Source organism: Hibiscus syriacus, unplaced genomic scaffold (genome assembly GCF_006381635.1).
Source record: "Hibiscus syriacus cultivar Baekdansim isolate YM2019G1 unplaced genomic scaffold, ASM638163v2 tig00110271_pilon, whole genome shotgun sequence".
Classification (NCBI taxonomy): domain Eukaryota; kingdom Viridiplantae; phylum Streptophyta; class Magnoliopsida; order Malvales; family Malvaceae; genus Hibiscus; species Hibiscus syriacus.
In genome coordinates, this window is record NW_024062657.1 from 110,864 (window position 1) to 132,632 (window position 21,769).

The 21,769-nt window shown below is 35.0% G+C and overlaps 1 protein-coding gene and 1 long non-coding RNA gene across 2 annotated transcripts; one reads left to right on the forward strand and one right to left on the reverse strand.

Moving 5' to 3' along the window:
- Window positions 1-2,154: 2,154 nt before the first annotated feature.
- On the forward strand, window positions 2,155-4,758 carry LOC120115761 (beta-amylase 1, chloroplastic-like). Its single transcript, XM_039136369.1, has 4 exons — window positions 2,155-2,820; window positions 3,265-3,475; window positions 3,570-3,680; window positions 3,771-4,758. Exons 1-4 carry the CDS (start codon window positions 2,186-2,188, stop codon window positions 4,575-4,577), a joined length of 1,764 nt encoding a protein of 587 aa, XP_038992300.1. The 5' UTR covers window positions 2,155-2,185; the 3' UTR covers window positions 4,578-4,758.
- On the reverse strand, window positions 3,928-8,880 carry LOC120115763. The gene is made up of 3 exons (XR_005515504.1): window positions 8,778-8,880; window positions 8,351-8,432; window positions 3,928-3,953 (listed from the first exon to the last, which is right to left on the reverse strand). It is a non-coding gene; the product is annotated as an uncharacterized LOC120115763 (long non-coding RNA).
- Window positions 8,881-21,769: the final 12,889 nt, after the last annotated feature.

The window sequence follows — 21,769 nt, forward strand, 5'->3', positions numbered from 1 at the left end:
TTTGTGTAAAAACGCCAACTTTATCTATTTATTTTTTTGATATTATTTTTAACAAAAGTTAATAATATTTATCGACTTTTAAAATTAATTGTTTAAAAATATTAAAATAAACTTTTAATTACAATTAAGAGATCAAATGAATTATTATTCATTTTTTAAAAATAAATAAAAATGCAATAAAAAATTAAAAATGAAAAAAATTCAATAAAAATATAATGTAAAGCTAAAAAATATCACCTCTTTATTTAAAATATTCTTTCTAATATTAATTTTAAAAATATAAAATAAATATTACATTTTAATTTTATTAAAAATGAATAAACATTATTAACTGTTATTAAAAAATAATAATCAATGAATAATAATTCATTTGATCCCTTAATTATAATTAAAAGTTTATTTTAATCAAGTTTATGATTGTTAAACAGTCGTAGGTGTGGAAAGCTATAGGAATCGAATGAAAATTCGATCGTACAAAGTCAATAACTCAAAATTGTCTAACTGTTGTCTAAATATCAACTCAATTGTACCACGAATAAACATCCGATCGAAGAGTTGATCTTTTATGCTCAATCTTCACAAAATTGTTTTCTCTCATCATTTTCTCCTACGTATGAACTCCTTTCTTTTTCAATTCTTCTCTGTTGAATATAGTTGCCCACGGGCACATAGAAAAATCAAAAGTAGAGTGACTTTTATTGCAAAAGTCAATTTTAATTAAAAGCTTATTTTATATTTTTATATTTTAAAACAATTAAATGATGAGAGAAAATAGTTTTTGTGAAGATTGAGCAGAAAAGATCAACTCTTTGATCGGATGTTTATTCGTGGTACAATTGAGTTGATATTTAGACAGCAGTTAGACAATTTTGAGTTATTGACTTTGTACGATTGAATTTTCATTCTATCCCTGTAACTTTCCACACATACGACTGTTTAACAATCATAAACTTGACTTTAGGTCTTAAGAATAGAGTATTTTAAAATTAATTGTTTAAAAATATAAAAAAAATATTAAAATAAACTTTTAATTACAATTGAGGGATCAAATGAATTATTATTCATTAATTATTATTTTTTAATAACAGTTAATAATGTTTATTCATTTTTAATAAAATTAAAATTTAATATTTATTTTATATTTTTTAAAATTAGTATTAGAAAGAATATTTTAAATAAAGATGTGATATTTTTTAGCTTTATATTATATTTTTACTGAATTTTATTCGTTTTTATTGTATTTTTATTTATTTTTAAAAAAATAAATAATAATTATTTGATCTCTCAATTGTAATTAAAAATTTATTTTAATATTTTAATATTTTTAAACAATTAATTTTAAAAGTCAATAATAGTTAAAAATACAACAACAAATTAAGAAATATAGTCTAAACTGTGTTTGACAGAGAAATAAAGGGACTAGGGTGATTTTTCGGAAAATCACCATGATTTGCTAGAATGTTTAAAATTATGAGGTATGGGTCTTTTCCACTTTTCAAGTCTTTAAGGAAGAGGGTTAGCAGAAGGGGGATTCAGATTCAAGGTTGGCCCACCCGAAGAATCCAAAATGAATCAGAGCCACCAACTGCCCAATCAAACCAAAATCAGGTCTCGCCTTAAATTCATTCCGCACCGTTGATAGTTCGCCAAATATTATGTGTCTTAACCCAACAGAAGGTGGCATTATCTGCCGTCCTACCGCCCCTAAATACCCGACACCTGTCCCCCCGCTGTTTCCCTTTGCCTGCCGCTTGTGTGGACGTTGAAGTTGCCTTGCAAACAAAAACAAAATCCTCTATCTTTTGTTCTAAGCCGAAAGGACCGAACACGTGAATTTTCATTTTTTTCTGGACACGTGTCTACTTATCATTTGATATCCTCTTTTTTAGTGCTTTACTCCATAAACGCGTTCACGCTATTTAGTTAATCCAACCGTCCATTCTCACGTGCGTCCAGAGATCGTAGCCGTTGCCTCCTAGATCGCCTTAACTTAAGCCACGTATCAGAAAGAACACGTGTCCAGAAAATAACGGATTTTTGGATTAATCAAACATTTTAATTTCGTTTTTCTATAAATACTCCATCTCACCTCGTCTTTCAATCTCAGCTCTCATTCAAAAACATCGACAAATTTTAAGAAAAACGCACAAAAGAGTAAAATTTATATCGTTTTCAATTGGAAAAAATGGCGTTGAATTTGGCACACCAGATTGGGGCTCTTTCCGGGACACAGATAGCGGCGGAATTCACCACCGGAGAACAATCATCGTCGGCGCCGGCGAATGTGTCTGGAGTCCGGAAACTTCCATTGGCGAATCTCCGGTGCAAGTCCCCTGTGGAGACCGTATCCCCTCCTATGTTAACTCCACCGCTGACACCGCGTAGCGCGGCGAACAGGTCGGGTATGATGAGTCCGATGCTGCGTGCGGATCTTTCCTCCGCCTGCCAGGCGTACGGGACGTTAGCTCCTCTGGAGACGGCGGAGGAGGAGTCTCCGGCGGTGGCGTGGAAGCGGGGAGGTAAGAAAGAGGAGAAGGGAGGGGTTCCGGTTTACGTGATGATGCCGTTGGATAGCGTGACGTACGGGAACACGGTGAATAGGAAGAAGGCGATGAATGCGAGCCTACAGGCGCTGAAGAGCGCAGGGGTGGAGGGGATAATGATCGACGTTTGGTGGGGACTGGTGGAGAGGGAAGAGCGGGGTGCTTACAATTGGGGTGGCTACGCCGAGCTTCTCGAGATGGCCAAGAAACACGGCCTTAAGGTCCAGGCTGTCATGTCGTTCCATCAGTGCGGCGGCAACGTCGGTGACTCTTGCACGTAAGCTCTCTTTTCGTTGTTCAACATTTTTTTAGTAGGACCATCACATGGGCTTATGAAATCTAGATTCTAAAATGGTAGTATAATTTAATTGCTTATCTTGGGAATCGGATGAATTTTTGGAGATCAAGATTCAATAATAAAAAGATTACACGTTTGGTTGATTATTGATTACAAAGCAATCATTTGCTTATTTTGTGAGTTTGAAAGTGACAATCAGAATTGATGAGTGATAACGTAAGCTTCCATTGCATCTTTTGACGGAAAAATGGATCAAAAAGGAATTAAAATCGAATCTTATAATCTTTTAAATATACCAAGAAAGTTCATGAATCAGACACAAACTTTCTTAGGAATGATTAGATCAGTATGAATTAAATGTTATTATTTGTGGTCATGGAGCCTTATTTTGAAAATAAAGAAAAGATGGTTGTTTTTGTACAGAATTCCTTTGCCCAAGTGGGTTACAGAGGAGATGGACAAAGACCCAGACCTTGCATATACTGATCAATGGGGAAGAAGGAATTATGAATACGTTTCACTTGGTTGCGATATCCTTCCTGCCTTAGAAGGCCGTACGCCTGTTCAATGTTATGCTGATTTCATGCGTTCCTTTAGGGACAATTTCAAACATCTCCTTGGTGATACCATTGTGGTAAATTTTCGAATTTACAACTAATAATTCATTCTTTCTTCTTCCTTTTGTAAGGAATCAGCTGCTAAGGAATTACCAATGTTTTTCATTGCAGGAAATCCAAGTCGGAATGGGTCCGGCAGGTGAGCTTCGGTATCCTTCCTACCCCGAAGCAAATGGGACATGGAAGTTCCCTGGAATTGGAGCCTTCCAATGTTATGATAAGGTACTTGAAATTGCAGTGTTCTCTCTTGTTCCTAGTTTTAGTGTGCTTTTTCGTGTTCATGTAGACTGATTTCGATGTTATTTGATGCAGTACATGCTTAGCAGCCTAAAGGCTGCAGCCGAAGCGGCTGGTAAGCCGGAATGGGGAAGCACCGGGCCAACCGATGCTGGTCACTACAACAATTGGCCAGAAGATACACCATTTTTCAAGAAAGATGGTGGTGGTTGGAATAGTGAGTATGGTGAATTCTTCCTTTCCTGGTATTCTCAGATGCTGTTGGAACACGGTGAGAGGATACTTTCGTCAGCGACATCGGTTTTCGATGGTGAAACTGTGAAGATCTCTGTGAAAATAGCTGGAATCCACTGGCATTATGGAACCCGATCCCATGCTCCCGAACTCACTGCAGGGTACTATAACACAAGGTACCGAGACGGTTACCTCCCGATCGCTCAAATGCTAGCACGCCATGGTGCCGTTTTCAACTTCACTTGCATAGAGATGCGTGATCATGAGCAGCCTCAAGATGCGCTATGTGCACCCGAGAAGCTGGTCAAGCAAGTAGCTTTAGCTACTTCAGCAGCGCAAGTTCCACTGGCCGGGGAGAATGCACTTCCCCGCTATGACGAATACGCACACGAGCAGATCTTACAAGCATCGTCATTGGATGTCGATGGCTCTCCGGTCGATAAAGAGATGTGTGCATTTACATACTTGAGGATGAACCCATCGCTGTTTCATCCGGAAAACTGGAGACGGTTTGTAGGGTTCGTGAAGAAGATGAATGAGGGGAAAGGTGCTCGTCGGTGTTGGGAGGAGGTGGAGCGGGAAGCTGAACAATTCGTGCATGTGACACAGCCTTTCATCCAGGAGGCCGCTGTTGCCCTTATGCACTAGCACAGGGGTCTTGTACTGTAGGGCGGTGGTAGCTTAGTATAAAGTTTGGATCAATAACAGTGCCACATATGCCTTCCTTTTTCACTCATTTTTTTTCTTTTCCAACGGAAAAATGCATGTTGTGTAATTTAGTATTCCGATTTTACTTTGTACCACATAGTTGAAGCTCTTTCATCTTCCACGACAGCATAATTTATAAATATATTAGATAATTTATTTGCCTTCCCTTATCCAAATATCAAATTAGGCTTACTCTTCCGAATGTAAAATATCTTTTTCAAAGTATCAAATCAAATTCTTTTAAAATAGTTTGGGAATATTACCAAATAATATAAATTTAAAATTTTATAATTATTGTTACACATTATGATGTTATTATTCGAACTTCTTGATGGTTTCTACCCAATTAAAATTAATGACACGCAAATTATGGGTTTTTCATTAAATATAATCCTTGAAAAGGATGTTAGAGATCTAGAAGTAGATTGAATCATTTGGACGGTAGGCAAAAGAACACTTTCAAGCTAAATTTATTGACGACCTTAATAAAAAATAATATTATTAAAAAAATTCTAAATAAATTTTATCTTATAGTTATCTTAAATTAATAAAAAAAAACTTTCGAGCCCATGTTATTCCTTATGATTATAAGGAAATGAAGATATAGATATGGCTATACAGACGCATTTGTTTCTTTAAAATATTTGAATTATATTAATTATTGACTAGTTTAACAAAATAATTAATTTTTTATATAGTGTTTAAAATTTAAATTTTAACATTATAAATAATAAATAAAATGTTTAAGATTTAAAATTTGATATTATAAATTAAATCAATAAAATTAAAAATTATTTCTATATTGAATTCATAGAAATGTTTACAATATCTAAACTGATTAATAATTTCAGCCACATAGAGCCACATAGCTCTATGGTGCGACATGTAATGTTTATGACAAATTTTTGTCTAAACTGATGAGATATTCAGAGATCTTTATGAGAGTGCTACTTCAGCAGTTACACACAATAAATTTTGTTTTATGTTTAAGGGTCGACTTTTCGAATTTCAGAAGAGAATAAATTCAACAATGCCTCATCGTTTCTTTGAAATTATTTCAGAATAGATGGTCACGGATCACCCTTGGGAACTTAACTTGCGGCCAATATCTTTGGACTGGTTAATTTGGCCTAGGTTATCGTGTATGCTCGCTTCTCTTTTTGAAGACGTCCTTGGTAAAATGGATGATCGTTAGCGTTTCGGTCCATTTCCTCGCGTCCCAATAGATATTATTTGTAATCATCTACAATGCAAAGAGAATCGACACAAGGGATAATAAAGGCATTAAGGCGGTTAAAAAAACTTAACCGATGACAGTTATAATCATTCAAAGAGGTTACTTTAAAATTTTACTGGCCTCTCCATTCACCAATATGGAGTTGTGCTATCCGCTCCACTCACGATTGAGATTTCTTTGGCATTGACGGTCTTGATCCACCTGATTGACTGTTTAATTTTGAGACCAAATTTGTTAGCAGCTCTTACAAACATGACAAGATATGTTGTTCTCATGTCGATTAGGGCACTTCTGAGATGCCCCCCAATATGGATGTCCACGTACATCAATCCTTTTTGCTTTGGACACTTTCTTGACATGACAGAATTGAGAATCCTCGACCCAAGCTTTGTAGTCGTACTATTCTTGGGATTGCTCCTCCTTTGTGGCAGTTTAATTTGATTTGGGCACTCTTGCCTTTTACATTGCTCCTTGTGTTGATAGTACTTGGATTGATTCTAGGCTTGATGGTCTTAACCATCCTAATCGCATTGAGTTTTGTCTCTTCCCCTCCTTATTGTCATTTTCCATCTCTTATTAGTTAGGTTTGGTTTCATTATTCATATCCCAGGACTCCTTTGCCATCACTTGATTGTATTTTCTCATCTTCCTCACAAGTACCCTTGTTTTTTGGAACTAGAAATCTTGACCCTGCTCGATTTATCCCTAACAAACTTAAACAATGACTCGACAATTGACATGGCTTCAGAAAGCTCCAATGACTCAACAAGAGTTGGGGTGTTGAAAATTAATGTTTAGGACAAATTTGCGTCCAAACTGATGAGATACTCAGATCTTTCTGAAAGTTCCACTTCCTATACGATGACAAGATATATGTTTTCCATTCTCCTGATTTCTTGTCCCACGATTTTTGAATATATTCTAAGTATCTCATAATATTGGTTATTTTAAAACTCAAAATTCGATGCGTCTATTGTCGATAATAGATGTTTCCAGGGTATCTCAATTCAGAAAACAGGTGGGTGGAGTCCTCCCCCGAGGGACTGGTGTAAGATGAATTTGGACGGTACTAGGAACAAAGAAACCGGACTAGCTTCTTGTGGGGGAGTTATAAGGAACTCCAATGGTAGTTGGATGCATGGTTTCTCTAATTTTATGGGTATCTATTCAATTGCTGAAGCCGAGTTGTGGGGTATTCTGGTTGGTCTGAGTTGTGCCTGGGAGATGGGCTTGTCTCAGGTGATCATTGAATGTGATAGTTTGGATGCTATTCGACTAGGGCATCAGTATAAAGTGGGTCATCATCAGTATAAAGTGGATGCTATTCGACTAGGGCATCAGTTATTATGTTATGTTTCTTAACCACAAAGTTTAAACCTTTCGCTTGGCACTATTGTGTTCCGAACTAGGGTTAATTTACCCGTATATAATTGTTGATACAAATCAGACTACAATCATAACATAGTGTAGGTGAGTATTGTCTTTAATTATTTAAAAAATATGTATTAGTCAGTAATCTTTTAAGTAGATAGTTAAAAATCTCTGAGATGACATTTTTTTAAGGTTGTAGGTTCAATATTTAATAGGATTAAAAAAATTTCCTCTCCTCTAAATAAGAATTGTTAGAAAAATATGTATATCAAAGAGATTACATTTAGAAATTTTAAATTTTAATATTTAATCAATATGATATTTATATTAACAGATCTCATATTAATTTTTTCCAAGTTCTTAAATATAATATTTTAACATCGAGTCATTGAGTAATTGACGATACTATTCAATCACGAACGTCATCACCGTCACCCAACTCATACTTGTGTTCATACTCAATTAACCCATATCTTTGACGCATACCACACATATTTTTTTTAAAAAGATTCGTTTAATATTTTCTTTTATTATTTTAACTAGGGGTGTTCGCGGTCGGTTTGGATCGGTTTTTGGCTAAAAATTCATCGATCCGAAAGTATAAATTTTTGCGGTTTGGATCGGTTTGGATGTTTCTAAAAAAAATCCGATCTGATCCGATCCAATTAAGTGCGGTTTGATTCGGTTTGGATTTGTGCGGTTTTTGGATTCTAATTTTTCAAAAACAGTTTCACCATTTCACATCCTAAGCTAAAGTCGATCGAATAAATACCGTTGATGAACATAAAAGTAACAGTAACACTATCAGCTCCCAATAACCAACCAGTTTGGGATATTGCGTCTTTGCATTACAAACGATAACAACCTGATAAAAATATCTAAAGAAATCTTACAGCGCCAGACAACCCTGTAATGATGGCAGCAAGGATAATTCCACAAATTTCTGTTCTCTTTACCGATGCAATAACAAGGCAAATTAATCTCAGGCCTTTATTTACAGACATGTTTGAAACCACAGCCAGTCCATGATGGACTGTCCATAATGGTTAACTCTCCCTGGAGTTTTAATGTGTTGTAAGGTTTAGTTAAATTTAAGGCATCTTACCTGTGGAGCTAAAGACAGGAACTTGTATGTATCCAGAGCATACCGGACCAATGCTTCATTCTCACCAGGATTGATTGTACACCTAAACATAACATGATGTGAAAATTATTCAAGACTAAAACAACAAAAATCAGTTTAAATCTTCCATCACTTGATAAAAAAAACAAATGAACAAGTGAAGTATGATAACACTAGAAGCACAAACTACGAATCTCAAAAACATCATCTAACCTTAGAAGTTAGGTTCACAAAATAAGGATCCAGTAAATAACAATAATTACCTCAAAATTTTATTAGAAAGCACACTCAGCCAATCAGAAATGCATAATGCAAGCAACATAAAACATTTATAGTCCTATTATGAGAAGAGTAGATTGATAAATTATGAAAGCAAAAATATAAAATTGTCCTAAGGAAACAAACTAACGTTGAGTACACAAGGACTCCACCAGGGCAAACCAACTGAACAGCCTGATCAAACATTCTCCTTTGATATTTCGCATGGTTTCTTAATGTCTCAATCGTTTCCTGTATGCAAAGAAAATGAGCATGTTTCATGTAGTTTCATATGCATGATAGAACCTGCAGAGAAAAACAAAAGGCCCAACAATACAGAAATCAACCAGAAAAAACAAAAAAACCTTCGAAAATTCAAGAACCAATCATACTCGAAAAACAAAACAGAATCAAATCACGGTAACATACCAGCTGGTTTTGAGTAACAAGAGAGAGATTTTTTGGATTTTCTTTCCTCAAGTAGAATCTGATTAACTTGATTGAAAGCTTAATGGAAAAAATAAACGAGGAGGATGAGAACATTGAGAAGAGACAGAGTCTAAACTCTAAAGTGGGCTAGGGTTTGAACTTGAAAGTTGAAATGGTGTCGTTCATACTTAATTGTAAGATATATCGGTTCGGTTCGGTTTGGATCGGTTTCGGATTTCCAAATCGAAACCGAACCGAACCGATCGATTTTAAAAAAAATCCAAACACACTAATTCGATTTCGGTTTTTTTCGGTTTTCGGTTTTTTGGATCGTTTTCGGTTAATTTTTTGGATCGGATTAGATTTGAACACCCCTAATTTTAACCACTAATAATTCATGTGTTTCTCAAAATCTCATATTTAAATATTATATATACATATCTATGTAAAAATACATGTCATTTTGATAAATAAAAAAATACTCTCAATCCCATTATTTTTGTCTCATTTTGATTAAGCACATAGTTATAAGAGATGAGTTTAAATATATGTTAAGTTATTTAAAATGAAGAAAATGATAAAAATATTCTAAAAAAATGATTAATAGATTTAACATACTTACTATAAAAGAATAAAACAAATAAGAGTAAAAAAAATATAAATGTTGTTCTTTGTTGACTTTTTTAATAATAAATTTTGAATGAAACGATTTAAAATTAGAAATGGATAAATTTAATGGGACGAAGGAACTAACTATTGTAATATTTAAGTATAAGAAATCATATATTTCAATTAATTTGCTCCAAACCGAACTATTTTAATTATTATTATATGTAGGGACAAAGTTATGTATAGTCCAGGGGCCACAGTCTCCTAATTTTTATCATTAAAAATATATAGAGATAAATATTTGTTTAGACATTCAACTTTTGATTTATTTTAATTTTATTTTTTATTATTAGTTATATTTTATTCTTTTAATTTAGAATCCTGATTCTCTCCTTGATTATATAATTTATACGTAATTGTGAAGAAAATTTATCCCACATGTGATGTTTGGTAGATGAGGTTAGCATTGCATGGTTCCTAATCTTAAGGATTGAGAAAAAGAGAAAATCTCATTTTAGGTCGGCAAAAGTTTCACATGATTAGCCTTTCTCTGCTCTTTCTTTTCCCTGTTGTACAATAATGCGATAAAATCACATGAATAAATGGTCAGAGTTTTATTCTTTAATTTGGGTTTAATAAACATTGAAACAGTTTAACAAAATAAAAATAAAGAAACGTTGAAACATAAAAAATGCACCCTAAAACCTTAGCTTGCTATCGATGGGCCTTAATGAGGTAAGTTGCGGCTCCTAAAAAAGGCTTAAAAAATGGTGTTACTAGTTAAACAAGTGATCGGTTAAAATTTAGATCGGTTATGTTATATCATTTAACCGAAAATATTATCAAGCACAATAATATATTAGGTAGCGCTTATATAATGTAATAGGTAGCGCTTATATAATAAAATAGGCATTTAACCGAAAATATTATCAAGTAAATAAGCGCTTATATAATGTAATAGGTAGCGCTTATATTGACTTATTTTCTCATAAAACCGGTAAATTTAAACCGGTTACATTATAAATTGACATATTACATTATAAATATAGATTTCGATATTTTCGGGATCGATACAATTTTAAATGTATCGACACTTTATGCGTACAACTCGTTTATGCTTTATTTTGGAAAAAAAGTATGTGTCGATACATAATGTATCGACACAAATTAAAAAAGTGGCGATACTTTATGTTGACCTATTCTCTCATAAACCCAGTATATTTCTACCGGTTACATTGGAAATTTACCTATTACATTATAATTATCGGTCTCTTTGATTTTGGGATCGATAATTGTTATAAATGTATCGACACAAAATCTAACAGTGTCGATACTTTATGTTAACCTGTTTTATAATTAAATGGTATATGTATATTGGTTACATTGTCAATTTACCTATTACATTATAAATATTTGTCATTAAAATAGTCTAATTTTACCACCTACATTGTAATTTTACCTATTACTTTAAAGTTATTGAATTCTATAATTATTATACATACCTGAATATGTCCTGCAAATTTAATGTTGTACCCACCCTTCAACTACCACCACTACCAATACCATATCCTATTGAAGCACCACTGAAACATGTTGTTCAATGAACCTTTACGTACATACATCTCCATCAACTCCTGTTGGGACCACTGAAATTGCACAACAAAAATTTTGCCATGGATCATACTGATGCAGACAATGTTAAGCCAACCGAGGAATGCCATAAAGTACATAATGTTGATGAATCTAACATATTGGTTGGTAAGCTCTTCTCTTCACGTGATCAAGCTTGGTACTTTTACAAGGAATTCGCACGGGAACATGGGTTTAGTGCACGTTGGGGAACAACACGGCTTGACAAGTAACGGCAAACTAATTTTTAATTCTACTTACAAAATCACCAGTAGCCCCGCTAGAACCGATCAATTCTATCCACATCATCACATAGATGCCGCAATCATATCCATTCAATTTTTCGGTCATCTTATGCTCCATGAATTTGAATCTTTGCAATGGACTTTCCTAGAGAGCCACATGCTTCTACCCAAATGTGTTTCTCATTATAACTATCTAATATTTTCATCTGCATTAAAAAAATATGAAGTTATGATCCAAACAAATTATGCATTATAATTTACATAATTTCCTTTCATACATACCAATCTCTTAGCATCATTCACTCTCTGTTTAGCTGCTTCAGATTTAAACAGACTATCATATACAGTTCCAACACGTTTTACCATATCCAACACCAACAGATACCAATGTGAATTATTGTAGTTTATTGTGATCATGATCTGTGACAAATTTCACACACAATTTGACAAAATTCAACATTATATATCCAAAAATATCATTTATGCCTATTCGTATCGTGTCTTACCTTCTCACAGTTGGTGAATTTCATATAGTTAGGCAACATGGCACCCCAAAAGCTCGCAATACCCTCAACATCACTGTTGTCCAATGCCTGTTGCAACATTTATTAATTTAACTCACCACTAAGTGGTATGGAATGTAGCCAATCATCCGGCCTGACATTTTATAATCGTAGCATACTATCCAGGTGAGCAAATCAATAACCTAACAAAATTAATTACACAATCAAAACATATTCAATATGTTTTTCTTTTAATTGATTTCTACTTACCACACCGCCAACCCATTCCATAGGCTTCAACGTTGCAACGTCGTTGGAAATACCTTCAAAATTAAATTTGTATTAAGACATTGATTATATTCTTAATATTATTTAATTTCATTTATTACCATTTCTAGTTTCCTCGGTCTATCCACCTTCAACTTCGCCATCACTCTAACCACCTCTTCCTTCCTCCAAGCACGGATGTGTGCCACTCCGTGTCTTTCATAATCCGACAAACTATCATAGCCAGACCAATAATCGAACAGTGAAACCTGAATTTATAATAAAATTAATCATTTTATATAATAACTATACCATCATTTTATATAAAAAAATATTCTTCAACTCAGTTACCTCTAAAATTGCTATGCACCTTTGAGGTATCTCTGGCTGCCCTTTTGAAAGGTGATTATTGATTCAATCAATCTCGAATGAACATATTTAGCCCAATTGAATTCGCCCTTCAAGCCTTCATCGCAAATGAGCTTCATATTGTCCTTGTCGGGCCTTCAGCTCATCCCCTCGGTAAGATCCACTTTTGATATCCTCTTAACTTCAGCATATGTCACCTTATGATTCAAACCATATTTGGAGGCAAGTGCTTTCCAGTTCTTACTCTTACAGACTTCTACAACACTTTTGCCTTTGTTTTGTACCCCCAAGACGGCTGCAGCAGTCAATACCCCCAGAGGGAATGAATAATCGCCATATTTAGCAATACATTGTTTGACATCAAATTGCTCTATCAAGGATCGACACAATTCCCTCCGAATTGGTCGATCATTTACTCCTATCAATGATCCAAACCCCATTTCACTCAGTACATTCAACTGATAATTCTTTTTAAGGTGTTCAATTAATGAATACACCCTTTTTATGCTGCACCTTGTCGACACATCCTACATTTTTTAACAATATTTAATGTTATTGTTCTTATATATCTTGTATCAACGTATTTACAAGTTTAATGAATACCTTCTTTTCATGTGCTTTCCTCCGTTCTTTGTATTCTTTACTATCATTCCTTGATTGTGTGATGTAAGGTTCCTTTTGAGCATCACTCATCGAATTCCATTTCGACCTCACATCTTTTATCACCTAATATTAAGCATAAACGTTTCTTAATCAATACATTAACGCTAAATAATACTCAATGTCAATTTCATTTTACATACCGAACCGCTGTGTGTGCCATCTTCCTTCATCATTTTGCATTTGGCCATACTGTCAACATTTAAAATTTGTAATTAATTTAAAGTTCCTCAATACTTTAATCCAATTACCATTTCAACAATAATAACAAAAAGAAATTGATACTTACTAGAAGTATATATATCCACCCTTTGGTTGCTTTCCACCCATTGACTTCATTTTTCCTTCATATATCAGTTTAAGCAAATCAAATCAAATACTTGTATACAAAAATTGATAACCACTCTTGTGGTAAAACGGTTGGTCTTCAAAAGAATTTGAATGGCCACTACAACAAGTGTCGGCACATTTATACAACCTAAAATATCATTTTCCACTATAATATTATATACAAGTATCAATGTTTATTTTCTACCTATAATATTATATAATAATCGGTCCCAAAACCTCCCTATTTCCTTCAAACGAATGGGAACACTCAATACTCCAAGTATCGACACATTTATACAACCTATAATATCATTTTCTACCTATAATATTAAATAAAAGTATCGATATTTATCATATACCTAGAAGATCACTTTCTACATGTAATCGGTCCTACATGCTTCTTTACTTCGAAAACCCCAAACAACAACACATAAAAACCCTAATTACTATAATGATAAAAAACTAGGGTTTCAACAACGTACTTTCGATTTGAAATACAACAACAAACAAACAAACTTCAACGTAGAAACGCCTTCTGAAATGCAACAACAATTACGCTTCGATTTCAAAAACTCTATATTTTCAGAGGAAATTTAGCTATGCCTTTATATTTACACCGGATATGTTATTTATATTTAATCGATACAATTACATAAGTGTCGATACTTTTATGTGAAGTGTCAATACTTTCGATAGGATATTTACCTATTTCTTTGAAAGTGTCGATACTTTTTTACGCGTACTTATTAAAGTACCTACACTTTCAACATAACCGGTAGCGCTTTACCGGTTTTGTCATTTCGATACCGGTTTTGTCATATTTTTACCTATTATATTGTTATAGATCGATACATTTTCATAAAGTATCGACACTTTTTAGGTGTTATAACTTCTTCTCTTTTAAATTATGAAAGTGTCGATACTTATATTAATTTATCAAACACTTTCAATATATCCGGTAGCTTTTTACCGGTTTTATCATTTTGAGACATGTTTTGTCATATTCTTACCTGTTATATTGCTATGGATAGATACTTTTGTATAAAGTATCGACACTTTATAGGCGCTATAACTTCTTCTCTTTTAAATTCAAAAAGTGTCGATACTTATATTAACGTATCGACACTTTCAATATATCCGGTAGCTCTTTACCGGTTTTATCATTTCGTGACCGGTTTTGTCATACTTATACTTGTTATATTGTTATGGATCGATACATTTTTATAAAGTATCGACACTTTATAGGCGCTATTACTTCTTCTCTTTTAAATTCCAAAAGTGTCGATACTTATTTAAATCTAATCGATACTTTCGATATATCCAGTAGCGGTTTACCGGTTTTATCATAATGAAACCGATTTTATCATATTTTTACCTGTTATATTGCTATGGAGCGATACATTTTTCATTTGTATCGACACAAACCGACAAGCTAAGTTTGCCGGTTGCCAAATTTTTTAATATTTTCTTCATGATTTCCACCTACAACATTATTATTACTCGATATTTCCGGTAGCGCTAAACTGAATTTGTTAAATATATTATAATGTATCTGGTAACGCCGTATATTAGCCGTATATTAACCCGCCTTTCCTGAGACAAACCCCCTTAATGAATTTGCTTGCTAGATCAGACAAATTTTTTACCTATTCACTGGCTTCAAATTTCAATTCCAAATGAACTATTTTTTGAGCCTACTAATTATGTAGACCTACAAACCCCAATACCCATATAATTAAAAATAATAATAAGAATAATACATAATAATAATAAAAAATAAATATGTAATAATATGATGATTAATATATATAGTAACAACAAATATATACTAACAGATAATATATAAATTAATAAATATTAATAAATGATATACAATAATATATAATAAAAATAATACTATTAAATGATAATAATAATAATATATGATGATAATAGATTATAATAATAATAATAAGTAAGAATAAAATAAAAATAAATTTAAATCAATTCCCAAACGAAAATAAATGGGTGTTTTTCCCGAAAAATTACTGGTGACCGGTATATTTACCGATCTACCATCGGTATACTATATTTCCGATCTAACATCCTTTGCAGTAAAGCGCGCCCCCTGCACCGCGCTATATGTTGATTTGGCGCCACGTGGGGTAAGGCGCGCCCCCTGAACCGCGCTATATGCTGACATGGAACACACGTGGGTATAGCGCGGTCCCTGGAGCCACCTTACGCCACGTAGGGAATAGCGTGGGTCAGTGGTCGCACCTTACCTTTAATTCTCTGACATAATTATATATATAGCGCGGGACAGGGGTCGCGCCATACCTTTAACTGATATAATTATATAAGGCGCGGTGCAGGTACCGTGCCTTGTATAATTATAGCAACTTTTCTCGACTATAAATACTCTTCTCCCCCGGTTAAGTTCCTCACATCTCTCCTCTTAACTTATAAATTAATACAACAATTCTTCAACAAGTCAATAATTCTAACAATTGTCTCATATTTGATTCAGAAGTTCGTGCGATTTTTAGTTATAAGATATTTTTGTGATAATTTTTTTATTATACTTGTTGTTATTATGATTATTTGAAAAAAAATATTATACTAATTGTTGTCAATTAATTTATGTGTTTGTAAAATTAGAAAGCGAAATATACGTCGAAATAGTTTTGCGGTACAAGTAATAATATAAAATTATATTATTTAAATTATTTACGTTTATGTGTAAAAATTTTATTCTGTTATATTTTCGTTCATATATTATTTATTTAATAAGCATTGTTTCAGTTGTTTTTTTTGAAGATATAATATTACCGCACTTTTAAACTCAAAGAATAGCACGACTTTCAACTATTATTTATTATGATGGTGAAATTCGAGAAAATGAAACCGGCGTTGTTTTCGTATCAAATGAGTGTGTTAAAATATCATTGAAGAGAAATATAAATCTTGAGGAGCTGATAACGAAGATTTCAAGGAAGATTCTTGTTGGAATTAGTAGAAGAATTCGTCGTTGCAGTACATATTTCCAACATCATTGTTGCTATTAACTTATACAACGTTCGAACTTTTGAACAATGATGATGTTAAAATAATGGTTGAAGCTCAAAGTAATTATTCAGACACCAATATTGAGATGTATGCAAATTTTATTCAAGTGCATACCGTTCGGGGTCAATCATTAAGCTCCCACTATGGGCTGGTTGATCAAGTTGACAGCCCGACGACAATAATGTGTAATGATTTTAATGTCATAATGGGGAGACATTCATCTACAACTCCTTACGATATGTACCAAGGTGGGTCGACGAACAATCCGTATGGTAACATCGCGTCCAGTTCAAGGGGAACACATTCATCTACAAATCCGTTTGACCTTAATATGGAGATGCCATCGGTGCAACCATCTGTGCAGTTTCCATTTGACACGATGGCTTTAAGCTCCAAGGGGAGGCATTCGACTGCGAGCTTTTTCGATCTCAATGTCGATATGCCATCTAGTTCAAGGGGAAGGCGTGCAAGTAGTAGGTTCTTCGACCTAAATGTGGAGCGCATGGAGGAACCATCATCTCCACCAGAAGAACCGCTTTGTGAGCCTAGTATTGATGGTGCTGAGACTGGACTATTCATTCACCCAGAATCACCATAATTCAACTCCGATGATGATGAAGTTCTAGGAAATGTGGCACAAACTAACCCTTCTGCACACATGTATGAAAATGATTATGGTGCAATGTACGGTCCAGAATTTACAGATATACCTTATCTCGGTGACTATGGATATTACGCATCAATAAATAATGATGAGTTATATTTAGGCATGGAGTTTTCAAGCAAAGAAGAAGCGATGATGGCTATAAAAATTACAATATCCGTAATTCTGTTCAATCGAGAGTCGACCACTCCACGACAGAAAAATATGTATGCTATTGTGCCCGACGCGAAAACGGATGCAATTGGATGGTTCGCGTATCGAAGAGGAAGAGGAAAAACAACATATGGGAACTAACAGTATACAACGATCCTCACACATGTTATGCTGAAGGGGTCAACCATGATCATCCTAACTTGGACTCGGAAGTGATATGACAAGCCATCATACCCATGGTAAAAAAAAGCTCTCATATAACTGTTGTTGTGTTGATTTCAGCTATACAATCGCAGTATGGGTACACTGTCTCCTATAAAAAAGCTTGGTTGCAAAACAAAATGCCATTGTCAAACTTCATGGCGAATGAGATGCATCTTATAACGAACTTCCAGGCTGGTTTAGGCTGGTGCGGAGGTTGAATCCTGGGATAATTGTGGACTTCGAAACCTCCTATGCATACCATAATGATCGAGTTCTCCGCTATCGATGCCAATTCTATCGGGTTTTTTGGACTTACCCACAGTGCATTAATGCCAATTCTTGTATGGAAAATACAAGCTAGTTTTATTATTGGCAGTTACCCAAGATGGCAATCGCAACATTCTTCCAGTTGCTTTTGCTCTTGTCGAAGGAGAAGATACAGATTCTTGGGCTTTTTTCCTCCAAAATTTACATGCACATGTTATCACGAGGGAAAACATCTGTGTCATTTCAGATCGCGGAGCTGGGATCAAAGCAGCAATGGAGTCTTTGGGTCCAAAGTGGCAACCACTCTTTGTCCAACATAGGTATTATCTCCGACACATTACTACGAACTACCATGGAAGGTACAAGAAGAATGATGAGCGTCAATTAATTGTGCGCATGGGTAAATGAAACTGATGTAGTTTGTTTTCTTTCGATCGTTTTAATTTTGAAAAGAAAGCAAGTTAGTAAGTTATACATTTTTTGATCAGGTTATGAACTACTTCCTCGAACGTTTGAATCAATACTTCAAGATTTGCGGGCGAAGAACGAGGAAGGATACGATTACATCAGCCTCATCGATAAAGAAATGTGGACGAACACATATGATGGTGGATATTGATATGGACACATGACGACCAACTTGGTAGAGACAATCAATTCAACCTTAAAGGGTGCACGTCACTTACCAGTAGCGGCTTTGGTAAAGACTACATATTTTTGTTTGGGGGTGTTTTTTGCGAAGCTTGGGGGACAATCTCAAACCTGGATGCAAGGCGGTCATGTCTATCACCCTAGATTAGTTGCAGATCTACATAAAAAAATTTATGCATCAAATGGAATGTCTGTAACAAGCTTCTCTAGAAGGCATGAAATGTTTCGTGTCACAGAGTTGCTGCGACCTCTTCAAGGGATTGAAGCTGTGTCGTTAAGAGTAAATCTAAGGGACAGAACGTGCGACTGCGGGTTTTTTCAAGCTATGAAGTATCCATGCTCTCATGTGATAGCAGCTTGCTCGCATACACACCAAGACTATAACCATTTTGTGGATCCCGTATACCTACTATATGAAGTTTTTAAGGTATACGAATTTTAGTTTCCCAATAGGTAATGACAAAGACCCTGATGAGGTTCAAGATTGGCTTTCGATTGTACCAAATCCGAGTTTATTGAGGGAGCGTGGTCGTCCAAAATCCAATCGAATTCATTGCGATATGGATATTCGAGAAAGATCTAGACAAGACAGAAGATTTGGGCATTGTAGAAACCAAGAACACACTAGAAAAACATGTCCACTTCTGTTGCCATCAAGTAACAATTGATGAGGAAATGATGTATTTGTTTATCAAATAATAATTCTTGTACTTTAATTGCATTTAATTCAAATTAATGTCATTCAATAATCGCTGATGAAGATTAAAAAACGATACAATAATACGAGATTGGACGTTTGCGTTATATGTGATTATAATAAAAAAGATAATAAGTGACAAACTTAAGAAAGTTATCAGACACAATAATTAAATTTTATCAAACTAATAACAATTTGCTATTTCAAAATAATTTTAAATACAACAAACTTACAATAAGTATTAAATGGTAAATGATAACCAAATTACAATAACTGATATTAAATGGTAATAAACAAAATTAACTGAAATACATTAAAAAAGTCCAACAAATTTAACAAAATAAAGTAAGTATTAAATGAGAAATAATAAAAAATTACAATTAAAAAGTCCAATAAACTAAATACAAATATAATAAAAAACAAAATCTATCGATGCCTGCGACGTGAATGTGTTCCGCAGGGCGGTGGCTGTCGGTCTCGAGGAGGATTTCTTCGTATCACTGGATATGACTCCTCGCTGTCGTCATCATCGTCGTCGTCGTCGTCGTCGTAGTTGTCATCGTCATCCTCCTGAGTAGGTATATTAGGTTGATGAGGAGCTGATGACGATGAAGCACCTCCATAGAATAAAGACCCTGGAGGTGTATGACTGACTATCCTACCAGCCTGCGAAAACTGGAAAAACTCATAAAACCCAAACATCGCTGAGTGTGAAAACTGTACAGGAGATGTCTGTGCTGCGGCCATGGGTGATGAGGCTAAACCCGCTAAATATCAAATATATAAACCCCAAGTCGGATCTACAAATATAAACCCATAATAGCCTCCAGAAGGGGTCATCTGTGATAGTGGCGGCGACGGGGTCATAAAACCAGGTGAAGGCGACGGTGGCATCTGGTAATGGAAAGGCGGTGACGACATCATATATGGCTGTGGTATGTAAGTCGCTGGATACGGTGGATGCTGTGAAGGTCCTGTTGGTGCAGCTGAAGATGAACCGGAAGTACCTTCTCTCCGTCGACGTCGCGGAAAGGTCTGCCCTCGTGCATCCTCGGGAAGCAGAAACGGTTTACCGTTATTATTGAACCACTAATAATAACCTTCAGCAACCATCAAGAGGTCATAAAAAATGAGCTCTCTACGGGGAAGACGCCGATGTCGATCCTCCCACAACACGACCCACTCATGATGCCTCACCAGTCAATCTATATCTGTCTTGCCGCACCTATCTGTGCTATGCAACTCGTTCATATTGCGAGGTTCTTCCGGAATTGGTTGAAAACAACCAAATTGCCGGATCACGCGATCAGTGGAGTGCCACTCGACGGTCGCATAACAGATCAAGGGGACCATTTCCATCCAAACATCTGATGGGCCTCTCAACTCAAGTGGGATCACCGCCCTCACATCATCAGTAGAATATGGAACTCATTCAAACTAAAACAAATATATATATAATTTTTATCAAAAGAATAATCTAATTATATAACTATAATCTAAAATTAATTTTTAAACATTAAAATTCATATCTGTGTGCCAGCCTTCTGATCGATTAACACCCTAATTTTTTCTAAATAATTAGGTAACTCTTGAGGATTTTTCCTATCAGTAGACCACCTATTCAAGGAAAAAAATTATTATACGCTTTATAAAATTATTAATATACGAAATCAGTTTTATAATTACCTTAGGAGTAGTGGAAATACGAATGTGTTCTTCACAATGGGACATAAAAAGGGCAATCGATACCATGCCCAAGACTGCAGCAGCAGGAGACATCTGCCGATAGCATTACGCCTGTAGTCAATGGCTCGACACATCTCTGTATAGTAAAGCCAAAACTACCGAGCCCCAACTAAATGATCCGGCCAGATGAAAGTCGCTCAGATGTCGCAACCACATGCAGTGAACTTGGTTGCACGATTTGTCCGGCATCAGCAACCCTCCTATCAGCTGCAGTATGTATGCTCGTGCATACATTTTAACTTCATCCTCAGACGCGTCCTCGCTCAACTCCCGAAAATTGGCATCTAACCAATTTAACGGTATCCGACCACCGTTAAAACTTTCCGGGACACGTCCTAGATTTTCCCTGCACAAAGTAGTCCAGGAACCCTGCGCGATCTCTGATATAACATCCCCATCCACCGAAAGCCCCAGGTGCATAGCAACATCCTCAAGTATAATCCCGCACTCTCCGCACGGAAGATGGAATGTGTGGGTCTCCAGCCTCCACCGCTCTACTAAGCCAGATATAAGGTCTGGTTCTATCTTACAGTGACCCTGATATCTACCTATGTAACCAAATCCAGCCTCTACTAAATATGACAAGACACGAATAGGTATCACTAACTTAAGGTTCCTAATAAAAGGATCTAATACATAGTCTTTCTCCTAAAAATAAATAATTACAAAAAT